Consider the following 27,817-nt stretch of genomic DNA (forward strand, 5'->3'; position numbering starts at 1 on the left):
GGCCTTCTTTAGGGAAAGTACTACTGAATTAAAAAAAGAAAATTTCCAGATCTATTCAATGCTGTATTAACAGAAAGTTACTTTTTTCCCTTGAGATGGTTAGTAGTTTTTAGGTAATCCAAGGGATCAATTTAATGCAATATGGCTGGGAACAGTGAGAATGTCCACATGGCATTGTAGAATCCTTTGAAATCCATTAGAAAGGTATGTTAGCAGGTAACAGTGTTTCAACACTTCATATACCCTAACCAGCAATGCATCAGTGAAAAACATTGCCTTTAGGGACATTGCAGAACTGCAATCTTTAACTAAGATGGACAGACTCTATCCAGAGACTCTCAGGCTTTGGGTGATGTCATATCTTTGGATCAAAGTCAAAACAGGCCCCATTGGAACCATTTAAATTTAAATTCTAACTTATTATTGCTTTCACTGCGCCTTCAAATGTATGAAAGGCACAGAAGATGTGGGATGGAGAGAGCCTAACAAACAGCCAATAGCTGCTTTGTCTGAGTTGTGGACCCGAACATTCTCTTCAGCAGAGAGGGGTTCGGGAGCCAAGGGAAGATAAGACCCAGTCTTCCCTGCTGGCCAAGTGAGATGATGAGAAATGCGGGGATCCATGGAGTCTGCTCGACGCAGGTGGCCGGCCCTAATGAATGTAAGGAGTTATCAGGAGAGAGCAGCTCCACACCCTTCAGAGGCCATCCGCAGGCCAAGCCATGGAAACGAATGAAACGACGAGCGGGGAGCCGAACAGGGTATTTTAATGGACACGATGTGTTTGTTTCCCTCTCAGTGCACACACTGCCAGTTTGGAAATGACTAAACATGAGGCTCTGGTGTAAAAGCACATCCATGGGGCACAGATGGCTCGGTGGTGCAGCAACCTTTAAATAAAGTGGAAAGACGATCTTCTGCATAGTTGGCCACTGTTTTAAAGGCTACCCAGATAACGCAAAGTAATTCTTTGTATTTGACAATATTTTGTATGTCATACCATCTGTCAGGGAAGTGAGAATCTATTTAAAATGACATTTTCTGAATCCAGCAGTTTTAACAGATTACACCCTTGTTATTTTTCAGCAATCTGAGGAATGTTAATAGGAGCAGGATAAACGCACACCCCGTCCTTGTCTGCTGTCCAGGTCACAATAATTTGATAGTGTTTATTTCAATTTACTGGTTATAATTGGGTTAAAAATTTGACAGAAATATTTAGAAGATAACAAGCCCTGATCCAAAAGCTGAAAAATTTGTTTAACTAAGATGACCTTAGGATGTTGGATGTAGGACAAAGCACTATCATAGCATTATCAAAACAATATATGGTTTAGCCTCTTTCTGAAGAGCCCAAACATGAATATGTTAGGAGGTAATTCAGCTCTGCTATTGCCTACTTCTGCCTAGTTGGCTTTGCAGAGGTTAGGTCTGAATAGTGTTCACTGTGTGAACTAAACTATGTTATTGGCTAGAAATAGCTGTACAAAATAAGTATTGTACCTTACTGAACCTGTGTTTAGCAGTTGTCTATGACCATGAAATGCACTTTTTGTACGTCGCTTTGGATAAAAGCGTCTGCCAAATAAATGTAATGTAATGTAATGAATACCTCAAGATAGAAATTTACTCCTGCATTGAACGGAAGGTGATGGTTGTAGACAATAACTCTTCAGTCCAGCCAGTAGTGTAATCTCTACCTTCAGGCAAAATATTATCCATATGACAAGCTCAGGCATACTGCCTCCATTATCTATATAAGACTTTCAATTGATGGTTTCATTTGAATGCCGCAAAATGCTGAAACAGGAAGCCATGATTCTCATGGTATTCTGTGGCCACGCTGGGCACTGACCCCATAAATAGCTTTGCGTTCTGGTGTTTCTTCAGAAGTGGTTAAACTCTCCAGGAGTGGAGACACCATGACACCAAAGATTTGTATGCATAGATACGGGCCTCAGCATGGCTTTTAATTGCCTAAGGGCATTCCCTTTGATGCCTGTGGAGGGGAGAGAGAGAAAAAGGCAACATTCGTATGCTCAGATGAACCAGATTGGCCTCTTAATGACAACGTAATATTGTGTGCACTGTGAACAAGTTTGTCATATGAAATTACAGTATCTCTCTCTCAAAAGCAGTAATCTAAAAACTAGATATTAAACACGTCTATAGAAGCGCATGTGCACGCATGAGCACATGCAAGCACATGCATGCACGCGCACACACACACACACACACACACACACGTTTTTATGTACTTAGTTTTATAATTGAATTAGAATTTAATTGAATTGTTATAATTTATAATGTATGTTATTTATAGTACATCTATATTGTGATTGCAGAAGTACCAAATATAAACTGATGATTACTCTAAGCTTGGCCAATTGTAAGACAAACACTTTCCAGATTATTACACTGTGCTTCGACCTTGGGTTAATTAATAGCACTGCAAATGTTGATGTTAATGCATATTAATGAGAACAAATGACCGCATAGCGAAGATGTTCCTGACGGAATTGCAGCAGTGGAGAATACCGAAAGAGCATTTGATGAGCTGAAAACTGAGCAAATATCAATGAAGAAGAAGAATAACAAGAAAAAGCCTCTGCAAACTGGATAACTGCACAGTAACAATGGAGCTATGGTTAATGCACTATAATTTGCCTGATGTATAGAAACTCAAATCAAGCCAGCAAGAGACTAAAGTAATAAAATAAATTCAACATTATGAACGAAAGGACATAAAAAGGCATTTCACAAATGACAAAAATATACAGTAGAACCTCAAAGATACAGACTTTGAGTTATGGACTGACTAGCTAACGAAGCATGGTATGAACCCAGAAGCATAAGCAACTTCCAGGTTTAACCTAACTGTCAATGTAGCAAGCATTTTGAGTTCTGAATAACCTTCACTCCCGAAGTGTTAATATCTCTGAGATTGCCCTGTAATTTAATTTTTAAATAATAATAATAAAACCTTAATATAACAAATACATTTTTCTATACACAAACAGAAAAAGTCACAGAATATAATGCAGCTTAATCTATTTTCATGGCCTCCAAGGCAGAGCTCATGATAATTTGCTAATGAATAATTCATAAAATTCTCTAAGTTTGACATTACAGTCTTAAGTAAATGGTGCCGTTGATGGCTGAGGAGAATTAGGTCAAGCAGAATCTCACACTATGGGGAAATAGTACCCAGTACCACCCCACATTCAAACCGGCAAACCATTAATCAAACTACTGAACCAGTATGCACTGATGATTTTATGATTAAGAATGTGTTGGGTCTCATTCAGGGCTGGGTTGGTTGGCTGCATTATAGCTTTGCCTGGATTTAATGTCCTCGCAAGACTTCATTTATTTTCATTATATCAAAATTGTATTGCAGTTATTTGCCCGCATTGTATGTCAGGGAAATATTGCGGTAGGTGCATTAATGGGAAATAGAACAAATGAAGATAAATGCACAGCTCATAAATAGGTAAAGTGACACACACATGTTCTATATATAGAGGCAACACATCAAAACCCTAAACCACTGTACACACACACACGCGTACTATATATATATATATAATGTGCATATATAAATCATATATATATATATATATATATATAAATTATACACAAATTATATTGTTCTGCTTTTATGAAGCAGTCATAATACCTTCATTAGCATGTCATAATATCAATTGTAAATCCCTCCTTAGCACATACAATGATTTACAAAGGTTGACATAACACATGTAAAATGCTACTCTCAAATGCCACATAACACAGCATGTCACTTTACTTTAGGTCAATCCTCTACCTGAAGTCCCAGCACAAATGCTTGTGAAATATTTATAAAGACGCTTGAGTTTGTTAATGAATACATTACAGACTGTGTGCTTAAGGCAGGTTTTAGGATATGGATACAACATGTACAGTGTGGCAGTTCTCTCTGCTGATATGAAGCAAACATTTATATTAAAAAAGTGTAATATATTTTGAAAAATGTTTAAAGTAGTAAGATACGTACAAGTCACGGTCAGGTTCAAATTTGAAGAGAGACAGGGGGAAAATGAAGAGATACACAAGATCAAGATCCTAAATTCACGCTGAAGAACAATTGGATGCATCTCTTTATAATTTTAATTTAAAATATGCAGTGGACTATGCAGCAAAGATAAGAATTGCCATTCTTGTTTTCCTCTGTTCATCTGTTCATCTGTTCAGATGAACACGGCGGTTTTACATTCCACTTAATATTCTTTTTTATGCAGACCGCACATGAATATGCAAAAGAGATGGTGTACTCTTTCATTGGAAGTGCATATCATAAGCGGGGAACATTCTCAGCAGGATATTAAAATCTCATATCAATATTTGCAAAAGGCTTCCTGCCCGTCGAAAACCTAAGCCAGGGGTTGACTTAGTTGTGAGTCCTCAGCATACATTATTGATGAGCAATCGATCAGTCCAGGCTCAGGAGTTGTCTCTACTAAGCTCTGACCGTTTTTTTTGTGTTTAGCCACTCACTCATCACGCAGACTTCATCTTTCACATGATACATTCAAGAATATTCCTTACAAAAGGACAAATAAACAAGCCCTACACTGGCATTTCAATTTGAGGGATGATTTGAGCATGCTGTCCAAACTGTCTTGGGCTTGTGGGGTGCTTTTTGTGTGACTTGAGTAGTAACGGGGAACTCTGTCATCACCATTGTTCAGAGCTAATTCTTAACTGATAAAATAAACACTGAGGGGAACAAAATGCATTTGCTCTGTAGCAAATACGTATTAGTCCCCGTATGAGCACTGCACATGTAATGGCATGCTGGCTCGTGACTATCACTGAAGTATCAAATTTATATACCAGACCAAACAAAAAATATTTGTAATTATAAAAAATAAAAAAAACAGATTCCAACACAAACCCAGTTTCTTACCATTGGTACCGTTGCTCACTGTTCTCATATGCAATACGTTCACTGTGATCTAAGCCATCTTGTTTTCAAACAGTACTGTGGATTATGCTGCCAGTTAGTGCACTTAATAGTGCCAAGCATCCTCATTTGAGTACAGCAGTTGCAAGTTAGTTGCAGAGAAATACTGTATAGAGCTCAGGGAAGGCAAAATTGTATATCCTTATATAAAAGACCACAGGGTGTCAGGAGGATGGAGTACAATATTCAAACATATGCACATAATGTGCATAAACATGTGTGCATTATAACCTGAAACACAGGCCTGTATTCAATAAACATTTGTCCTTAACTTCGGCTTACAAGTAAACACGTTACACTTTTTCTCCACAACTGCAATATGAACAGCTCAAATAGTGTTTCTCAGTAAATGCAAATTTGCATTTAATTATAAGTCAAAGTAAAGGACAAATGTTGCCTGAAACCAGAGACCACAGTCTTTCAAATATATAATGCAGTGAGTAAAACAAATGAGTTCATTTTAAACCCATTTTCAACGGGAGACAAATAAATCTCAGCTGTAATTTCATTGCGATTGAAACTGTTGTGACAGTGGTCATGGAATAGCTGTGATGACAAGAGTTTTGTTCAGTTTAGTCAAAGCCAACTGGAGCTATATTTCAGAATGCTAGGTAGGAGCTGGGGAGACTCCACAAACACAATTTTCATTGCACTGTTTACACTGTTATACTTTGCACATGACAAATAAAAGTAGAAATGAATTGAGCTGGGAACATTGACGTCATGAAGCACTCAAAACAACTGTTTTTCTTTTTGATACCTCTTAATTATTTCTCCAAAAATATATGATGCCAGTGTTCAAACACTTTATGTGTGATGGCTCAGAGCTTCAAAAATGGCAAAGTAAATTTGGAATGTAGAAAACTTGAACTAGGCTCATTATAGCTAAAATTCACTTGGGGGTTACTCATAAAATGTACCATCCCTGTTCCCAAGGCAACAGGGGCTGACAACATCCTTTTAGAGAACTTTCAAGTTCATAAATATTGGTTGCCAAGCTTTTAAATGGTTATTGTGACCTGGGGTCTATTTTGGTGAAAACGGTAGTGCACACTAGCCTGGGAGCCAGTGGAATTGTTATATTCTGTGCAAATTCATTATTTTTTGCCTTCACCTAGCTAGTAGTTTCAACATTGGTTGGGTGGTGGAATAGGAGTCAATAATAACATTCAGTGCTGTTCAAGTTTGGTGCTGAATCATTTAGCTTTTTTGGCACTCTTACCAATGAATACAAATGAAGCTTATGGTCAAACAAGTGATATAAATATATCAATGCTCATTGTTGCAACCTCTGCTATCACTTCAGGAGACAAGCATGTGTTTGAAGCACACAATACCAGGCTACACTTCTTATCCTTGCCAAAGGAGCCCTCCCAGAGTTCTCAAAACCTTGACAAAAACCTGGTTTTGAGAAATTACCTGGTTTCGAGAACTTTGGGAGGGTTCGGTTGGCAAGGATAAGAAGTAGTGCTTGGCACTGTGTGACAAACAAGGCTGGGAAAAAAACCCATTTTCCCCTTACGTCCCAAAGGCGTTCTGAGACGCGTTTGGGATGATTTCTGTTCATCCCAAACACATTCTTTATCGCCCCCCCAGGAAGCCAGCACACCACCAGTAACAAACATAAAAGGCAGAAATTGTAAAACACATCCGTATTGCTAAACAAATTACAGCTTGGATTCACTTAATGTTAGTCCTTAAATTTGACTAATAAACAAATACAGATGATAGCATTTTCCTTTGCATACCCAGTTTGAAAAGCTAATTTTGGTCGGTTGAAGATTGGTTTTGTCTTTAATCGCCATTTCTGGCACCCCTGCTGAAATTGAGTCATGCTGCATGTTTCAGTGCTGGATGGAAGAACATGTCTGGGATACTGCAGCGGATAGAGGCAGCGGCAGACTTCAGCTCGCTGCTCTGTGTCCCTGTTTGATTTTCATGACAGACGCAGGCAGAGGTGCAGGAGAGGAGTGCGGAGAATACAAACCAACCCTCATAAGCACAGCACCCGCTCAGTATGGGCTTCAGATGAATTTATGGGCCATGCCACAGCAACATGATGGACTCAATCCTCCCATCTGGCCCATACTGTCCTCATCAGGACACCATGTACTCAGAAAATAGGGGTCAAATGATGATTTGAACAATTAACACTTGTAAGAATGGATATTCCATTCGGACAAGTGCACAATTCCGTGTTCAATATCCCTTTCCAGGTAACCTGCTCTACTATACCAAACTTCAGCTTAACACATCCTCAAAATATAAACCTATTAAAATCCTGTTATATTACTAGCTAGTGCCATCTGTTCCGTTGTCAATATTATATCTAAACTGCAATGGATGAGTATTGATTGACTGCATAATGAATTATGATATGACCTGAAAGAAAGTAAGGAGGTGCAATTATCCAGTGTCACAGAAATGAAATAATCTCCAGTTCAACTGGAAATGACACATAGTGGACATTTTATCACAAAGCTATAAATAATAGATCAAACGGCCATGTGCAAAGCCAGTATATGCTGTTTGATATGAACTCTAAATAGAAAAAATGGATGTTACATTTCTCATTGAAGTAAAAACGAAGATTAACACAAGTCATTACCTTCAATAATCAGAAATGCTTTTGAAATTAGTACTATGGGAAGAGACTTTTGTGACACAAGTATAAAGTAGTATAGTGCTGACAACAGAAAATGCAGTGGTACTGTAGGTTCATTAACTGCAGGTTTATTAAAACCAAATTTCTTATTTATTGCAAATATTACAACTGGCATCGTGAAGGGGAGTCAGTCCGTTTCTGCAGGCCACAGATCCATTTGGCATGGAGTCACACTTGTAATCCAAACACAATTAACACCCAAAAAACAATTTAATTGGATTTCCAGAATTAGCTCCCCATATGCTGGCACTCAGCTACTTGCAGTGGACAAGGAATACAGAGGGCACTCACACACACACGCACACACGCACAGACACACATGCACACACACACATACACACACACTAGTGTCAATTGTAAATGTGACAATAAAAACCTGAAGTTTGAAAGACACACACACCCACAACTAGGAGATTTCCCCACAACCACACACATACACACACAAAAACATGCAAATGCACATAAACACCCACAAACAACTGGATATGTACTGTAGTTCGCAATTACCTGAATTATGCTGAAGTCCTCTGCGCCCCATGTCTGCTCTGTCATAGTCACCAGACTCTAATCCTGCCCCCCCGCCACAGAGAGGCATACACTCTTTTCATCTCCTTCCACTGCTCAACCTGTCAGTCCACTGCCTCCCGAGGGCCCTTTCCCTGGAAAAGCTAATTTTCTTTCCCCACCCTTCGCTTTATAAGCGTCACTTCAGTTTAGACTTCACCACAGCCTGGAACCGACCAACAATCTCCCAAAGAGACACTGAGTTCTGCGGACCTTGCCCTCTCATTACTGCCGTGGGACAGCCTTCGAAAAACAAACAGCCTGGCTAAAACCCACTTTGCCATGGCTAACACGTGTCCAGTCATGTACAGAATACTTCAGCCACATCAGACTTAGCCTTTGGCTCCTTCATACAGTTTGATGCAGCTGCAGTGCATCAGATGTCTGATATGCATTTGCCTTTTTATTGCTGTTTTCAATCTCTGTATTGATTCGTTTATAAAATCATCATCAAATATGTCAAGCATCCTTTGAACTGAATTAGATAAGTGTGAAAGGTATAGTAAAATGTCATTGACATACAGAGAGATATTATGAGAGATTACTGTGCCTTTGTTACAAATGGGATACAGTTTCTTTCATCTAATAGCCTGTTCCAGAGGTTCCAAAGGAAAGGCCAAGACAGAGGGCAGCCTTAATGAGTGACTCTGTGAAGGTAGGGGGACCAGACCTCCCAATTAAATCAGGACAGTCCCAATTTATAAGCATTTGATGAACCTGATGAAGGTACTGCCAGGACGCAGTTTGTCCTGATAGCGAGAGTAAGTGTACCCCAAGTGTATCCCTCCTCAGCCCAAGTGCATCCCCTGTCACCTGGTCACCCTATCTGAAGCTGAGTTGGACATATTGTTCAAGGACAAACTAATAGGGTCAATCAAAAAAAAACTGAACACTTGCCTGCATCTAGTAAGAAAATGGTACAAAAAGCTACATTCTGGTGGGCTCAATTAAGTACATGAAAATTCTTACCCAGATCGCTGCGACACATTTTTCCAATAAGGAAGGATTCTTTCATTTCTGTGCTAATGGCTACCTGGTTAAGGCAAGGCCAGGCTCCTCTCTGCATACAAAATGCTACACTGACTGTTGGATTGCTTTTATATTATTTAAAAAAAATAAAAAATTATTGATTTAATATCATTTATATGAATTTTCTGCATTATAAAAAAATAATAACTGAAAAATAAATAAATCAATCAATAAATAAATAAATGGCCACTGTGACATGCACTGGCCGGGAACAGATTGAAAAGATGCATGAATGCGCATGATGCAGCGGGTGCATGACACTCTTGGATTTAAAGCTGAGAGCTGCAGAGAAATGAAACCTGAGCCTGACAGTCCCAAGCTGTCAGACACACTGCCACACTAATGAGAGGGACACTCTTTCCCCTCAATCAGAAGAATGCAGCTAACAGAACTCAGAGATGCCATTCCTTCTCACCCGCTGTCCAGTCAATTTTCATTTCGTCCTGTCAACGGAAATGCACATTTTTGGTGCATAGGCCTACAGTATATATCATTATTTAATACCAGCACGAGTCAGTTCAGGTCTCCCAGGGATATTAATGTTTTTACAGTACACTCTTTGTCCTCCTTTCCTCTGACATCATCATACACTTAAAGCTTACATTGTATGCTGAAGCTAAAAGCTTAGCGTGCGTATGAACAATGATGGAGTCTAGTCAGGCACAGCACCTCAGGCATCTCTGGAATTAGTTTGCCCACGGCATTATCTTCGCCCTTAAGCATGTGGATTAATTAGCACACCCCCGCTTTCCTGCTGGCTCTCATAATTCAGCTCAGATACACCTGGGTTCATAACATAACCTGATCTCCTGTAGGCTTCAGGGCTTCCAATATCGCCGTCCCTACACGGTCTCGTGAACAATATTACAAACACGAGGATAGGTTCCTGTACGTTTCACCGGCTGAAGAGCATCCACACACCTCAGTTGTGACATTAAATCAGTGCTGTAATTATAGGGGGAGCATTACAGGCTGGAGTGCATTCTCTCAGCCACCAGCCCAGTATTGATGAATTGGGTGAACGCCGCGTGTGATTTCTGCATGGAAGTGGAGATGGCTCTAGGCTATGCATTATGAGCAGGTCGCAGCTTAGCTATCTTGCTATCATGGACCACGGAGTCTTACATTATTGACTCATTGAGCCCATTCCCAGGAGAATCACAACTCCCAGAGACCATGAGACCGAAAAATAACACATAACATATGAGCACCACACTTTAGCCAGTTATCATAAATATTGTTTTCCTCTTGAAGATTTTTGTGGTTCTGTGAAAATAAAAGTAAACAATATCCATGTAACTGATCTTGATTTCCTGTGTGCTTGGAATGTCATCCTGGTGTTTTGTTCTCCTTTGCACCTTATTGACCATAAACTATTTTTTAATTTAATTTCATTCCATTAAATAATGACCAACAGATAACCTCTTTGCAGTATTGTAGAAAAGAAATTCAGGTGGCTTTTGAATGACGTTTTACTGATAAGGCTGCTCACAGTAAAGAGTTAAATCAGGTTGCCAGATGAGACCTCCCTGTCTGGTGCGCCGTACTGTCACAGATCATCAGAGCCACTATAGAAACTGTAAGTCCCTGGCTCTGTGATGCTACCTCACTGGCTGCACACTAATAAGAAGATCTTATTAATTCTTCAAAGTTGCCAACCTTCGTTTCTCCCTGGACTCATTTTGGTGCATTTAAGGACTGTAAGAGACCAGCCTGCCTCTCCCACACACACACACACACACACACACACACACACACACACACACACACGTGCATACAGTATGTACAAACATACTATATAGGTAACTATCTATGCTAAACTATGGGCTATTCTTTAGAATATAAATAAAATCAACACTTAGTATCAACACTATTACAAATGTATTTAGTTTCTTTAAAAAAATGAAAATAATATTAACAATTGTTTTGTCTTTTTGGACAAAAAAAGTGTGTGAGAGCATGTGAAGTTAAAAGTTAGAGGTTATTCTTACAGAGAATACATTGATGACACTAGGGATGAATAAATTTAAGATTAAATTAGACTGGAGCATAGAGAGGTGTGATGCACAACGGTACTTTTAGCATCTTGCAATCATTTTGTGGATTCTTGAAAGACTACAACTCACTCTGACCATAAGACATTTTCACCACATTTATGGCCTGTTAAATTAGGCAACCTGAGAAACTTCCAAGGATTCAACATTTGGCCTAGTTGCTCAAAATTTTGCACAGCCAGACCAAAGATTTTTCATTTTATTGTGTATTTTAGCTCGTTTTGCAATGACTTGAGCTGGCATTCAATGCCCCCCACAGGGTCTTCCGACAGCTTATTATAATGTCAGCATTACTGTGACAGTTCTTTTTGAAATGATAATTGTGTTTCTGTATGAGAGGCTCACACCCCTTTATATCTCAGGGGACAGAACAAGCCCATCCTGGAAGAATGGCTGTCTGACTGGAGTGCAGAAAAAAAAAAGTTTCTTCCATAAACTGGGTTAACCTGCATGCATAAAAAGAAAATATCTCATGTGCAGCACAGCCATTTCTTTCGACCTCGATTTCAGCTGATGTTTATGTTAAAAATGCCATCTCCTTTTTGATTCCATCATATCTACAATGGAAATGGGATTTGTGTGTGTGTGTGTGCGTTGGAAATCAAGAAACTTTTGGTTTGTGAAACTGTTTCTGAGAGAAAGAGAGAGACTAGTAAGCCTGACATTGGTATAGAATCCTATATGAATTATCATAGGTATCTGTGCAGGCAAGGATTTCACTTTCTTTTCATGCTATGTAGATCCTTAATAGTTGAAAAATGTTTGATTGTATTTTTTAGATATAAAATACACAATGACCTTTATTCCATTTGCTACACAGAAGGACAGACGGAAGGGCAAATGGATGGACAAACACACACACACACACATACACACACAAAGAGTCAGGTTCTATCTATATATTTGAGTGTGGATGCAGGATCAGTTTAGGTCAAGTGTATGTCATTGCCATATTGTACATTATTTCCCCGAGAATGCATGGAATTCAGAAGCATCAAAGCACTTTCATCATGATTTCTAAAGCGGGCTCTTTCATGTGATGATTTGATTTAAGTTGTATTATTATTATCCTTCAAACTAGTGAAACCCACAATTAAAATGCACATAATTTAACTATGAATCACTTAATTGGCAAATTCATGGTTATTAAGATTCCTGCTTCATTATTTCTCAAGAGGTTTTTATATTCCTCTATGGCGGCCGTGTCAGTTCTTCATTAATGAATTAATTTCTCACAATAATTGAATTGAAAACAATATGGAATATACAGTGTCTAATGGTACCTTATGCCTTTTACCTCATTACATTAATTTCACCACGTGACTGAAGCTTACCAGTTTGGTAATTATTTTCTCAGGAATAATCTCTCCTTTTTAAATAAAAACTCAATTTTGATGGAGAACTGCACAACATGATATCTTCATATTCACTCATTCTTCATTTTAGGCTACATATACATTTTCATTACTATGAAGCAATGGCTACACTACATTATGTGTTGCACTGTGCTTGTAATTCAAACTACTTCTTAGAATTAAACCAGGCTGAGTACCATGTTCATGTTTATGGCATCAGTCATGTTTTTGGGTGGCCATTTTGTGCATGGGTAGTAAAGCAGCAATAGTGGATAAGACATTATAACCACCTTACCTGGCCTCAGTAATAATTCTGTCTGTCTGTTTTACTTCAGCCCTAGTATGAGCAACTCCAGTGGAATGGAACACTATCTAGGACATGTGCACATTTCTGTTAGCCATGCTGCTCACACAAGGCAGAGATCTGGAGAGGGGAATGAGAGGAAACAAAATAAATGAGAAAGGGGAAAAGAAAGACTACGGAGACACTTTCAGCTTCCCTGAATGAACCCCACAAATTTCTCATACCCCAGCAGATAATATTCAGCACACTCTGCTTTTAACAAAGAAAGTACACGACATCATGGAGATTTAATGAAGGCAACTCTTCATGGCCTTCCAAAAGGTAATACATGGTGATTATGATATAATATGATAATAATTACATGCATGTGGTGTTGCATTTGTTACAGATTATACTCTAATGAGCAATAATTAACATTTTCATTATGGGAGAATAACTCGCAGAACTAAGTGCAACATACAGTTTTACAAGGATATTCAGGATGATCCACATGGTGTCAGTCTGGTTTACATTGCCCATTTGGCAGCTGACAGGCTTATGCTGATGAGGTCGCTGATCACCATCAGCCAATTATCTGGCCACAGAACTCAAAGGTGAGAGATATCTACCCTGCTCTCTTTTCAGCTTTGGCAAAAAAAGTGTGATTACACGCAGTCAGCCGTTAATATGCCTCAGAACATCATACAGTGAGGGGGTATGGATCTGTTTGAGAAGACAATCATGAAAGGATGGAAGTGAGCTCTTTGCCAAATGGCCAGGGGGTGCTGAGATCAATGAAGAATAAGAATTGCTGACAGCTCTAATGACACATCACCTCATCCCTCCTTGCTGAAAATAAACTTGAGACAACAGGAGAACAAGGCTGTAATGCTGAATGTCTGATCGCTTTGAGGTTCGGCACAATCAGACACAATGCTAGAATGGTGTAAAAAATACTAGTATAAGGGGTGAGTACTAAAAATATATTGTTTACATCAAATTACGCATCTATAGAGGGTACGGTACTGGCTGTTGTTGGGGCTGTTGAGGAATGATGCTTGCAGGACATAGGACTTGGAAGTGGACTCAGGGTGATGAAATGTTTTTATGCTTACATCTATGGCACAAGACCAATAGCTGTGAGAAACATCAGCTTCATCAGGTAATGTCGAACAAATCAAGCAAAAATGGGTTTTTGCAACCTTATTGGGCACTGCACATATGCAAGGGCTAAGAGCTATGGCAAAATATGATCAATGATCAATAAGAGTGTCAAATCTGGGAGAATGGGGGGATGCAGGGAAGAACTATGAGAAAAATAAAAAAATCAGGCCCAAAGAAGGCTTTCATCCATACCAATGCCAAGGACAAATTGGGTTTCCCTTGAACTGGTTCATTAATCCTCCCAACATGTGTAATCGGTTTTCTATTACATGACTGAGCGACTGATAAGTCCCGCCTCTGCCTGCAATCAAAGGAAAAATGATTCCACCTAAAATATGTTAAGCCTCAGAAGTAGGTGTTGTGGAAGTGCATGCGAGGCGGGCAAACAGACTGAGGAAGTAAACCTCGTAAAATAACACAGGCATTGTGTCATCGCACATTCTCCGGCTGTGCAGTTGGCAGGCCTGCTCTCCATTGAAAGTCCTTCAAAGTTTCACGCAGGAAAAATGCAGGAGTTATGGGTCCCAGAGAAATTGAGGGGGGGTCTGGGCTTCCTCCCTCACATGTTCCACTCCAGCACAACAGTAAATGGGCTCTGCCATATCCATGGAGATATACTCATTCCCTCGACCTTTATTAGATGAGGGCCTCACTCAAGCACCCAGAGAAATCACACAGCGCTTTCCGTAATTACTTTTCAAGATAGAGGTGAGAAGGGACATTTGCATTAGATTAGGAAACCTGCAGTCAAGTCCTGGCAGACTTTGTGTGTGGTTTTAATGTCACTGTAATCTCTAAAGGTTAAGAACAGGGTCTATCAAGAATTTAAAAAAAACAAAACATCATAACAGCAGTAGTGCTGATCATGAAATGTATGCCCTGAAAGGCAACAAAGAAGTATTGACTTCATCTTCCATATTTATCTTCAAATGGAACCGTATTTGTCTGTGTCAATGTCCCTGAGAATAATGAAACCTGGCAGTCTGTAATATTTAATTGTGTTTACAAAGCTAGTGTGTTTTATCTTTTTTTACAACAAATGTACCCTGATTCCCAACTCACTGGAATAAGCACCTTGCAGAATCAGGGAAAACATTTTAATATGCTTAGTTAAAATCAGCCATTGGCAAGAAATACAATGAAATAAGCCAAGGCACTAAATTTCACCTATCATATTTGTGTAGCAAAATCAACACATATGATGAACCATTTTATAGCATATTGAAACAGCTCTGAGTAATTGTGGCAGCCAATAAATACTCCTACAATAGCCTCCAAGAATACAATGGAACAAGTGGGCCACCAAAGGCCCAAAGCATTTTGAAATCAGTTTTCCATGTTGTACATGTGTACACAGAAAATATAAAAGAAAAAAACCTGGATTTGGTGGCCCAATGAGCAACAGAATAGTGTGAGGCAACAGTGTCCATGTGACCTGAAGAACACACTTGGGTCCAAAGCTCTCTCACACTGTGACCACAACTGTCAAAATGGTGGTCTGAAATGTCTCTCAGCTTTCTTTGATCATCTGAAATTCGCAGCAGGAAATCAGCTCCAGCAGCACAGACAGAAAAAGTAAATGGTTTCATGTTTCTTTTTCTGTTCGTAATTGGTGCCTCTCCCCGTGCCATCCATACCCATGCATGGAGCACTGCAGCTGAAGACAATACACATCTGTGGACAGAAGGCTGATCAGAAAGCACTGCAGAAGAGAACTAGAGATCAGAGAAATAACATTCCATTCACTTATCACAACTGGTAGTCTGAGGGTGGTTGGTGCCTTATTGGAAGGAACTAATGCATTGTCAAGCTAAGCTAATGTCCGACGGTTTTCCAATATTGTGGACTCCTAGTCATAGTTGACTAATGAACCTGTGAGTGTGGGTCCCTTTTCTGTACTTCTGGTGAGCAATGAGCCTTTATTTACAAAAGAGTCTTATATTAATCATGTTGATACAGTAAATATTAATCATGTCAGGACTGTGTTCTTTACATTAATCTCACTGTAATATTTAACCAGGTATCTATCCGCAAATTCAATTTATCCAACTATATTGTAAACATTACTTATAATAGTGAAGATGAGGTTACGCAAACTGCTAATGGTAGCTATTTTGCTTATTGTAAAAAAAAATACTGTTCTAAATTTGCCCAAGTAAAATGAGAAGCGTTGCTCCGTTCAATAAAAGTGGGGCTATTATAAATCATGATATAGGAGATGATCTGAGTGGACACCATTCGATCTGGTTTCTTAGGCCATTGCGAAAAATGTCTAATATTAGAATTTGGTCCAGTTTGGAAGCTGAAATTACCATGCGCCCAATTTTTTTCTAATTAGACTGAACTCTGAAATCTGTTAGAGATTTAATTGTGAACCTTTGAAGCTAGGATCAAAGCTGGATTTTCCAAAGACATACTGTAGGCTGTAAAATGTCTCTGAATTACTGTTTAGAATACACACTGGCTGAATCAGAAATATTCCTTTTAACCCTTATCATCATGCTACACATATCTTCACTTTCCAAGAAGCCTAAACTATACAGTATATCTGAAACCAATGCTTTCAATCACCAAATGCATAGAAAATCTCAGTTGTGTCAACAATATCATTAGCAGCTAGCTTGCATGTGCACACACTCAGTGGTACAAACTGCTTCTATGTACTTTTTTGGATTTCTCCAAAAATAAAAAATACAAATAAATGAAAAAAAAAAACAAATAAAACAATGCTAATATAACGAGCAATGAATGTATAGGCAAACGGATGTGATATCACCATTGAAATATGCTAATTTAATGTATGGCATCATCTAGCAACTTCTTCCAACAAGAGATCTGTATGTAGCTCAGCAGTTACTTTCTCTGAGAAAGTAGGCCAAACAGCCCACAACATTTTACATGTCCTGTGCACATATAATGGATTTCCAGTCTAAATTTGAGCATCATATCCATATGTTTGTGCACTGTTTAAATTATACTATTACTATTATACTATACTATTTTAGCATTGTAACTGCACATTTGAGGACTGAGTTAATGATGAAAAAACATGATTATACCTATCAGAGTACATATTTCAAATTTTTTTTCATACAATTACTAAAATAAATAACCGAATCACAGCGTAAAATCTGGATTACAGTTCATTTTGACACTGTTGATTACAATTAATTCTAAGCCCATACAGCCAGGTTTGAAAGCAGACCACAAAAAAGCCAAGGCAAGTCAAAACTAAAATTTCCTTCCTGTCCCACTAAGCCTAGAGACTGGTATTCGATCCTCTCCAAAGCACAAATGTCCTTATTTAAGTGCATCACTTCCAGTTTGGCTGGTTCAACGCCACCATATAGACAGTGCGCTGGCACACACATCTCTGAGTTGGGTCTGCGATGGAAAGCTCCAGCGGATTCCAATTCCTGACAACACCTCTTTGATTCGCCATTCGGTGAAGATAGCTGATCTCCGTTAATCTGCCAGTTTTCTTTACTTGCCTTGTGGACGGCATTGTGCTAAGCTTGTCGGCTTAGGGAGTGACGACATGCAAGACTGCTTTTTATCCTTGCTGATTGGGGAACTCTAACAGATGCAGGCCGGGAGGATTCTGACTGCAGGACAGAACAAGGTCACAGAGGTCCTTAACTGACAGCTCCATGCTGCGGTGTGATTTGGTATGAATGCGGAGCATAGATTTAGTGGTTGTTTTAGTGGGCACTGTGGAAGATTGGGCTAACCCCTCCCTTTGATTTGCTTCTGTGAATCCACCACTGAACCACAAGTCTTTGGTCCGGATTAACTTTATATGCTGATCTGCATTGATGCAGTGATGAGAATGGCTTTTCTTCTCTTTCACATACTCACATGCATACGAAAACAATAATAAAAACCCTGCAGACAACCTAATCCTATAGGCTGGAATACACTCTGGACAGGTCGTCAATCTACTGCAGGGCACACACACCATACACACACTCATACCAAAGGGCAATTTAGAGTCTCCTAAGAGCCTACCTGCATGCCTTTGGACTGTGGGAAACTGGAGTGGAGGAAACCCACGCAGGCACAAGAACATGCAAAATATCTCACTGTTCTGACTTGGCATTAGAGAAGAGGGGCTGCACAGTCATGATTCAGTTTTACATACACTGTGGCTCAGATTCAATCTAAATTTGTCTTTAACTCTCAGTTTCATAGCAACATCCAGGTTTTCCCCAATAAAAGAAGTTTTATAAACTCAACTGTCAAAAAATTACCCAAAAAGTTGCATCTACACTTTATTTGTGAGCCAAAGTTCAATACAAATGTTGATTAAATCCAGGCTTGTCTGTTTGCCTCAAGGCAGAAACAGACACTTTCAAGTGAGACAAATAAAGAGACACTTTTGTTCTGGAGAGGTGGGAATAACCGACTCTGAAGTTCAATATCTTTGAGGAGACAGGGGGAGGAAAGACATTTTAGCTAGTTCTATCAGTACATTTAAATTTACTCAACTGTATATTGTATTGTTCAGTGGTATGTTTAATCTTGGGACCCCAGCACAACTCAACCTGTGCTCCCCCTTAAAACACATTTGACTATCCAAACCATCTCAGTTTTCAGGGCTTATTTTGAAATATGGTCACCAAACTGGGCGAACAGTTTTTGGTTGCACACAGTAAATGGATAAAACACATATTCTTGTATATATTCCTAGGTCATGTATAATATATTCCAGATAGATTACACTAACTATATCAATTAAGTCCACATATGTTGATTTTCATTATTACAGAATATGCATCACCAGTTTTGTGAGGTCCTACAACTTACACATCATATCAGATACACTGTCAACTGCCTGTGGAACTGTGAGATAAAGTTGTTAGCAGGAAAGCTGCTGGTGAAGTTTGTAAAATCATTGGCAAGACTTTGAACCTTCCTAGAAGTACTCTTAAGACTGTTGTAACTAAATGGAAAAAATACCCAGACACTTTCAAGATCAGGCTATCCTACAAAGCTGAGCATCTGGACGAGGGGGGGGGGGGGGGGGGGGGGGGGGTTGGACTGTCAGAGGAGTAAAGTCTTCCAGCTAACCGCTGTGCTGCTAGTACTAGCTGAGGTGAGGAAAGGTAACATTTTTACTGCCTCGGGTTCAATGACATGACATGTGGTTGATTAAGCACAAACAAGAAAAATCAAAAACACGTTTTAAACATATAGAACATTGTTCTTCTGTGTGGATAAGGATAATCTATATTGAATCACTATCCATCTCAAGTCCCAAGACTTTTCCAATTTAAGGTAAGTTTTTAGCCTGACCTCATCATGATTGAATTAAGGAACTGGGTTCTATTGTGATCAAAGTATCAGGCAGCCAGCCAACTGATTATACATCATACTTGGACAGAAGAAAATGGTGATTAGTTGTTTGAAATATGAATCCAATGTCCTTGGCTTCACTCTAAACATGGTGATAGTTGGCTGGTACATTCTCTCACTTCAACACTTCAACACTTGCACAGAAGCAATGCAGTTGCATATGCTGATGTGGGAGCAACAGATGGGGGAGGCAGAGAGAGTAACTTTATTGGTAATTATCCTGAATGTGTTTTTTAACATTCGCAAGTATGCATTCAAAAGGAACAGAACCCTTTAAAACGCTGACTCCTTTTTCCATGATTAAATTGTGATTTACACTGCCATGAAACACATTTGCTTAAATTTGCCACTGGACAGCCCAGGACAAACACGAACCGTGTCTGAATGAAATCTGGGCTTTAGTCCACCCTACTCTTCGCCGTCTGCGTGCTGGCATGCTGGAAAAGGAAGCATTAGGCCGCTTTCTTCCTGTAAATCCTGCTGTACAGCTGCTGACGAGGGAAGAATGACAGATTCTTACGGGGCTTGGCCGCTATAAGCGCCGAAGCAGCTCACATTTCTACAGGAGATCATCTGTTTATTACGATGATCTCCAGAGCGCACCGCGTTCTGCAGGGGCTGTGAGACGCTGTGGCTGTCAAAAAGGAAACTGTGTAAGTACACCCTTAATAACTACCAGTGCGGTCATTTACAACCAGCTAAACACATCTTCTCCATAATGCGGTTTTTGAACGGACAGAGGCTTTGTATTATCAGGTAAAAGGACTGTAAATTGATAACTTTTGTTACTATTCTTGTAGTAAATGGACTAACGTTTGATTTGGCCACTTTAGTTCCATTTCCCTTTTTCAATTGATTAAATAAGTGACATGATTGATGTAAGTCTTGATCTAAAATGGAAACAGGGGAAGGCCTTGATGACATTGGCAACTTGTGAGCAAAAAATAAAAACAACGCATTCTTCAATTTTTTTTTTTTTACCTGAGTCTGTATTTCCAAATAATTCAGTAATTTAAATGGCAAACAAATAGATTGGGTTTCATTAAACAATGTTTTTTTTGCACAGTTCATAAAGTGATTTCATGAGTGCCATCAGCATATTTATCAGTAGGTTCTGTTTCCTGGAATTTCGCATCAGAAAATATTTGATGTGGGCCGTGTGTCTAAGAGGTCAACTGCATCTGCTTGAAACATTCCTTTGGTCTCCATCTTGACAGGGAGAACATGGTTTCAAAAAGATGACATAATTACAGCATATGGTGTTTTTTGTAATGCAAATTGATTACACACAGATGGCTCAAAGTCATATTCACCAAAAGGATTAGAATATTAAATGTATTTTATTGCAGTTTGTATTCTTAGTTTTTAATATTTGAAATTTCAGCTATTAAATAAAATAGTTTTACAACTTATGGACAATTCATGAATGAGCAAAAAAGCATTAATTGAGTGTTTAAATTGCAGTGTAACGTTTCATATGGGTTTCAGCTGCACCCAAAAGGTTCAGCTTTTCAAGAAGAAATGCATCATTTTGCTTGATTGGCAGGGTGGCGAGGGCAAGGGATGAAGCAGCAGCCTCTACCCTGTCAGATGAAGCTAAAAATCAGGTGGAGGGAACTGTGTGCATAAATAGCATAGTAAACTAGCACCTGTATCAATTGGCAGATACAGTAACTGTACATTACTAGAATATTGGAGGGAGTCACCGGCCATCTGGTTACCCAGGGAAGTCTGTGTCTGAAGTGGTCTTCCTTTATTAATGAGAGTAGCTTGTGAAAACATCATTAATAAGTCACCAGTAGAACCAGCTTCACACTGCAGTCCAGACAACAGAAACCCTGCCCATCTTGGGATATAGACTGAAGACTCATCTCTTCAGATTCCACCCCCTTTAAATATAATTTCTTTTTTCTTTTTTTATGTGTAAAGATCTGCATAAAGGTTACAGTTTTTTAGGGTAACATCACACTTATTGATTATAAATGGCCTGAAGTTCTTCAGCACTGTCTGCCAAGATAAGATTGTAATGTGATGTTATATAATATCAAAGTGTTATATCATTTGTGGTTTTTATTTATCTCCTGATAAAAAGACCATGCACCTAGAAAAACATGAATCCAAAACTTTAAAAAATGCTCCAAAATATATTTTTGGTAAATAAAGTAAATCTGTATTCCAAACTGTTTTGCAAGACAGTGTGAGGGCTGTCAGGAGACAAGTTTCCCAGCACGGGCTCGGCATTTTAAACCCAGCTCTCCAGCTTTCTGACTCACAATCCAAAACAATCTCCGCTTCCTGCTGTCCCCTGAAATTAACATCTGTTTGTGTTCATTTTTCATGCCTCATTCCATCTAGGTTTTATTCCACCTGCAACTTGTGCAACTCCCAATTTCTGACATTGATGGTTACATTTGTGATCATTTTTAATATTGCAATGAATACTAATTCTTGGCTTTTACATTTTAGTCTGATGTCCCTGGTAAATGACAGAGAAACTGTATATAATGGATAGTTAATTCTACATCATCTACTCATTAGTGGTAACAAACAAGATATTGTTTTGTATTTATGCTGTTTAACTTTTCTTAAATTGCATATTTTATGTGAGAAATGCACCAAAATGCACAGATGTATAATTCCAGTTATTATATATACTGGAAATTCAGCTCAATGGATTTAACAGCTGTCTCAACCATTGCTCAACTAAGCATGTTCTAATTTCCTCAAAACCGGTTTAGATGTGTAGCCAAGAGTTGATTTCCCTCTCTCATAGACATGTATGAAGATAAAAAGCATTCCTAGATCCAGTAGGAGACAATTCAGCAGTTCCTTCCACCCTGTTTACTTCTTTGTCTAGTAAGAAATTCTAATATGCATTAAAATTCTCTATATTAAGCACAACATGTCAATCAGAATATCTGTTCTATTATCGATGAGAAATATCGCAGAAATAGAGGTATGACAAAAAGCAGGAAGAGAAATCTATAGCTGAATATCTATAATTTAGCACATACTGTAACTGGCACTGTAAGTTCTGTATCCAAAATGTTGTTTTGGGAATATAAGGCACAAAACTTTTTTTCCATTTTCCCCTTTCATTACATCACACACACATACGGAATCACATATTTGGTTAGGTTTGGAAATTGTGTGCAAATATTAATTAATCAAGTGGAAATAAATCATGTTCAATATCATTACTCATCATTTATTAGGTATTGTTGTACAGCAACAGTAAGCCTTCTTTGAATTCTTCAGCACCCTTTGCACTGTTGCTCCTGAAATTTGCAAAAAGAAAACTGAAGATGCGATGCTTGTTTCCCTGTCACACGCTGTAGATACTACAGTTCTTTCACAATGAGGTTTTGCATCATAATGAGTATTTTTCAACATTTCCATCATTAAAATGCCATTGTTGCAGCTCTTGAAAAAAAATTTTAATTGTCATTTTTTTTTTTTTTTTTTTACAGAATATTGTATTCAAATTATTCTCTATTTTATTCCCTCTGTTTTGTTTCTGTTTTACTTGCATTTTTGATGATGCCAAATGAGTACTACATAAGACCACATAGAATTATCAGTAGCAACTGAAAAGTTTCCTGAGTCTGTCTATCTCCCTGCTAAGGGCCCTGTGAATTTCACTGATGGAACTGAAGTGTCCCTTTGGTGTAGTTTACTCAGGCTTTGAAGAGTCCTATTAGCCAGCTCTCATATAATACTGAAAAAATGATGGAGAGAATTGAAATATTGATCATAAACATGATAAATATCAGAGATATTGGTCAGTATGGTGCACACATTCAAAATTCCTACCCAGATAAAAGCACTTTTCCTCTGTCATTTTGCAGGTTTGGCTGTTGTCGTGCAAAGACGGGCATTTTGAGTGCAAATATGGGAGACTTTTACACATTCTGGCAAAATGAGAACAGAGTACGAATACGCCCTTTGAATGCCTGTAAAACTGACCCGCATGATTATCATAAAATATTGAGGTTATATTTGTAAAACCTGACCTCCAACAATAATTGCCCAAGTGTGTGTGTGAACTCTGGCCTCAGCCCAGGCATTTACATATTCCAGAGGTGATAAAAGCATGATCCAGTACGTGCAATAATTTTATGGCTCCACAGAGGTTCAGGGAAAATGCATTGCTCAGGTCAATTTATCAAAGCAATAAGCCAGAGTGCTGAGCACTAAACACAAAGAGTTAGACTGTAACATGTACTCTGCCTATCAGCCCACCTCATTCCCTGACAAATTATCTGAGTCTAGATGATGTAGAAAAGAGTGTCGTGTATGTATGGCATGTGGAGAAGCTGGGATCCAAATTTTGGGAGATCTGTGATGTAGAACATTGTCCTCAAACAAACAATTAAATTCAACTTCCTAGTTTGATTCATATCAGACTTGGAACATTACTTGAACAGAAGAGATACTGCACTGTTCACATTTTCCAATGACTGGATAAATGAATAAAGTCTTCTATGCACTATACATGAGCATCTAATCCACAGTTACTAATACCATAAGGCCCTCATAAACCAAATGCTTACAGTTTTTCTATTGCTTCTGCACTTCTTTTAATCACCGCCTGCACAAGACTTTTCTCGGGATATAGCCTACACGATTGGCATACTTCAGTATAAGTAGTTTAATGAAACATGCAGAAATTAAGCACTGTGGATGTTCGTGAGTGACCGTGGGATTATATTTGGAAAGAGATGCTACTGTTGAATTTCAAATGTAAATTCTTGATGCTTTAAAACCACATAAAAAAGGATCCATGAGGTTTGTTTGTTTGTTGTGAGCTGCAGCAAATATCTATAAAACCCACATATCATCAAAACTATCTGGATGGACAGATACTACTCAAGGTAATTGGAAACAGATCTTATTTTAATGTTTGACTGAATTGCCCCATTAATATTAATAGTGCATATTTCTAGAAGAAATAAAATTATATGTTTTGCTGGAATAATCATTTCAAATGAAATGTGGTTCAAACTGAAAGGAATTTAAAGGACTGGAAGAGACATAAACTAATGCCATTATTTTGCAAGACTGATATTTGTGAATTGTTTTATATGCATAGAAAGGTTTTACAATTGCCAAAAGTTTCATAAAATGTAACATAAGAAACAGTAATAACCACAAACTGAAAAGAGAGTGAACTCTGTTTTACAAGACAGAACAGAAAGTAGTGATATAATCAGAATCCCATCCTATTCCATCAAACAAGTTAAAAACCTCCTATGAAAAAACCTTCATCTCATCATCTGGACACAATTCGAAGCTCTTGCAATTCCGATATCAATCCGGCCATAAAATGCTTTTGTTTTTGTTTCTGAGACACTGAAAAGAGCCCCCAAACCGAACAGATAAAATATAAAGGGAAATTAAATCTTTCACCTACGCCATGCCACACAAAAAGACTGTTGTTGGCATCATGCTGAAACCTCTAGGGACATAACTTCCACAAGACTTCTTTTAAGATCAAGAGTGACACTTGGCTCAGGGGATAAACACAGAATACAAAAAATGAAAACATAGGGTTTGAACATAAGTCTGATCATAAGCCTGACCCAAATTTCTGTGAACTATGAAGCATGATAGAAACCATGTCAGAGTCTGTGCAGGAATGTGCTGCATGTAAATGAATGACAAATCAGACAATATCACACTGAAAGAGACAATGGCCTGAATTAAATCAAAATTTGTGCTTAAAGCCCTCCTGTGGTCAAAATCATGATTGATCAGATGTTGTTCTTCTGTTTCTTTTTTCATTTTTTATTTGAAAATACTTGGCCTCAAAGTCAGAACGGCAGGATTTGAGAGGTGGGCACTGGTTTTGTGACATCACAAATCTTTTTGATTTTTATAACTCAATCATTGCAAGGTGTGTCCATGGTATTCTCCTCTCATTTTAGTGATATGGCTGATATAATAGTAGCGAGCAAGCTAATGCATCACCAGTATTGATAAAATTGCTTTCCTGTTGGCTATTTTGCAGATTATGAAGTGTATCGTGTTTAGCTTACGTGTGTCTTGTGAGCCCATATGGCCCGGGCATCATGTGGATCATTAATAGCATCCAATCCAATCCATTAAGCATCCAATCATTAAAACAGTCATTGGAAAATACAAGCAGTGCATCTCCTCTATCTTCACTTGAATTAGTGGGATCAGACGGCAGGAGTTTTAATAGCAGATAAATCAGCAATTCCACCTTTTCATTCGCTTTTATAAATGCGATACTTCTGAATCCATTATGAGCTGATTATTGATTTTGTTAATCATGATAAGGATGTGATTAAGCATGTTTGCAAGACTGAAATCTACTCCGTAAAGTGCTGAATACATGGTACCTGTACCTGATGACAAGTAGCCTTCAGAAACCTAGGCCTATATCTCATTTTATTTTAAGCCTCTAAATCAAAGCATTTAGGCATTTATATTATTAAATAATATGAAATATTTCACTAGCAAGGTGAAAAAAGCAACTCAGAGTGCTTTAAAAAAAAATTAGAAACACATAATGTAGTGATTATAAACATATAAAGCAAAGTACAGTATTACCTTTCTGCATAATTCACAGGTCTTCACAAGCAGTCTGTTTATGATGTACGTTAGCACTGAGTGAACATGTGTCCAACTGTTACACCTGGAAAAAGAGTATGGACATCAGAGGAGGACATTCCATTCACAGAATGTGGCTACATGGGCCCATTGGGCCATTCAAGCAACCACTAAAGCCATTTGAGGACATCTCGGTCAAACTGACATGGCGTTTTGGGAACAGTCCTTCTAACAGCTACAGCCCTTTGTTTTTAACATTGAGAAGTGGATTTCAGCAAGATTTATTTTTCAAATTCTTCATTTTGTTAAATCTCCAGTGATCAAAGAGAAATCATGAAATAAAAAGTAGAATGAGAAACCATATTTTTTCTGGAAATTGTTCCACTATCCCTTTTCATGGTCATCCTTTTTATGATCGCAAGCTCATTAAAAGTCATAAGACATTTCATTCGTTTCATTTCAGCGCTGTCATTGGCAATAAACTTTGATTTAGTTTGACATTCTTACAGCACACTTATTACACTTGTACTTTTTTATTTGACCACAGATAATAAATCATCATAATAACTTCACCTCATGCTTACATGTAGCCATTCAAATGGAACAGTCACAATAAACTAACGCAAAAACCGTTACCTTGAGGTGACAGGGAAAAGGTCAAATTCCTTCATATTTGTACATTCATACGTAAAGGTACTGATGTTCTGAGCGATGTGTATTGCTTCCTCGCAAAAAGAAGCCCAGAGAAAGGGCAGAGATACCTCTGTGAAATTAACATCATTCCTTTAATTTACATTTCAAAATCCTCCGTAAGATGCGCGCTGACAGTTTTGTGTGGCCTTTTTTTCCGAAAGCCAAGGATTGTGTGGGAACACTTTCTCCTGACTGGATCATCACGGGGGCATGACTAATCCAAAGGTTGAGGGAGAGCAACAATTTATTATTCAGAGACGTACTGCAGGCCACAGGAAACACTGCACTTCGTTTTTCTTGTCAAAACCTTTCACGCTTAGTGGCACGCTCGCAGTTAGGGGTAAGACAGTGGCTGGCATTTTCTCTCCCCTGATGTGTGTAGAGTGCTGATTGTTATGGAGGCTTTTGGCAGATTTAATCTTCTCCGTGTTGGTCCATGGCACAGACCTCCCCAAAGGTGAACAGATGCCATGCGGACCTCCTCCTGTGAGGAGGATGAGACTGTGACCACACAAGGACCTAATGCAGTCCTCAATTACGATTCATGAGAACACAAGAATGGAAGGATTTTTGATGAAAACAACAAGTGATTCTTTGAGCCCACCTACACCAGATTCATCACTGAGTCTGCTGTCACCCGGGGTTCTTATAGTGTGAGTCTGAGCAAGGGTAGAGGAGCATGGGAGGTTTATGGAGGGGGGCGTTGAGGTAAGGGGGGTCATAAGGAGAGATGGAAAAATAAGCATAAAATATTCTATTTCATCAGGTAAAGGGACGACAAGAGACACTGAAATAAAACCAATTTCTTTGGAATATAGAAGCTGACTACAATAAAAGCTTTAAAATGATACAGCAGCAACCGCACACATTTTCATCTCAGTCCTAGCCACCTTGTCCTGTCTTTGCCATCACGCCTACGGTGTCCATATTTATGTTAAAGCCCATTAGGCTTCGCCTGCTGGGAGCCACTTGCCATTTAACCACCAAACACATTGGACAAGGTAATAATGAAATGGCAGTAGATCATCATCACATGCATGAATGCACCAGAAGTCTATGCAAACCTGAGTTGATTAC

General features: G+C 38.6%; 1 protein-coding gene across 5 annotated transcripts in view; it reads right to left on the reverse strand.

The window, feature by feature from the left end:
* mgat4c (mgat4 family member C) overlaps positions 1–27,817 on the reverse strand; it is a 129,253-nt gene that overhangs the window by 24,972 nt on the left and 76,464 nt on the right. For 3 of the 5 annotated variants that reach the window (XM_035426950.1, XM_035426948.1, XM_035426949.1), the window contains one exon: positions 26,048–26,132. The exons of the other annotated variants lie outside the window; for them this stretch is intronic. In XM_035426950.1, coding sequence (XP_035282841.1) covers positions 26,048–26,057 — 10 coding nt within the window. In that variant the 5' untranslated portion in view covers positions 26,058–26,132. The remainder of the gene's footprint in view (positions 1–26,047; positions 26,133–27,817) is intronic. 5 annotated transcript variants of the gene reach the window in all.

This window comes from Anguilla anguilla, chromosome 7 (assembly GCF_013347855.1).
Source record: "Anguilla anguilla isolate fAngAng1 chromosome 7, fAngAng1.pri, whole genome shotgun sequence".
NCBI classification, from domain to species: domain Eukaryota; kingdom Metazoa; phylum Chordata; class Actinopteri; order Anguilliformes; family Anguillidae; genus Anguilla; species Anguilla anguilla.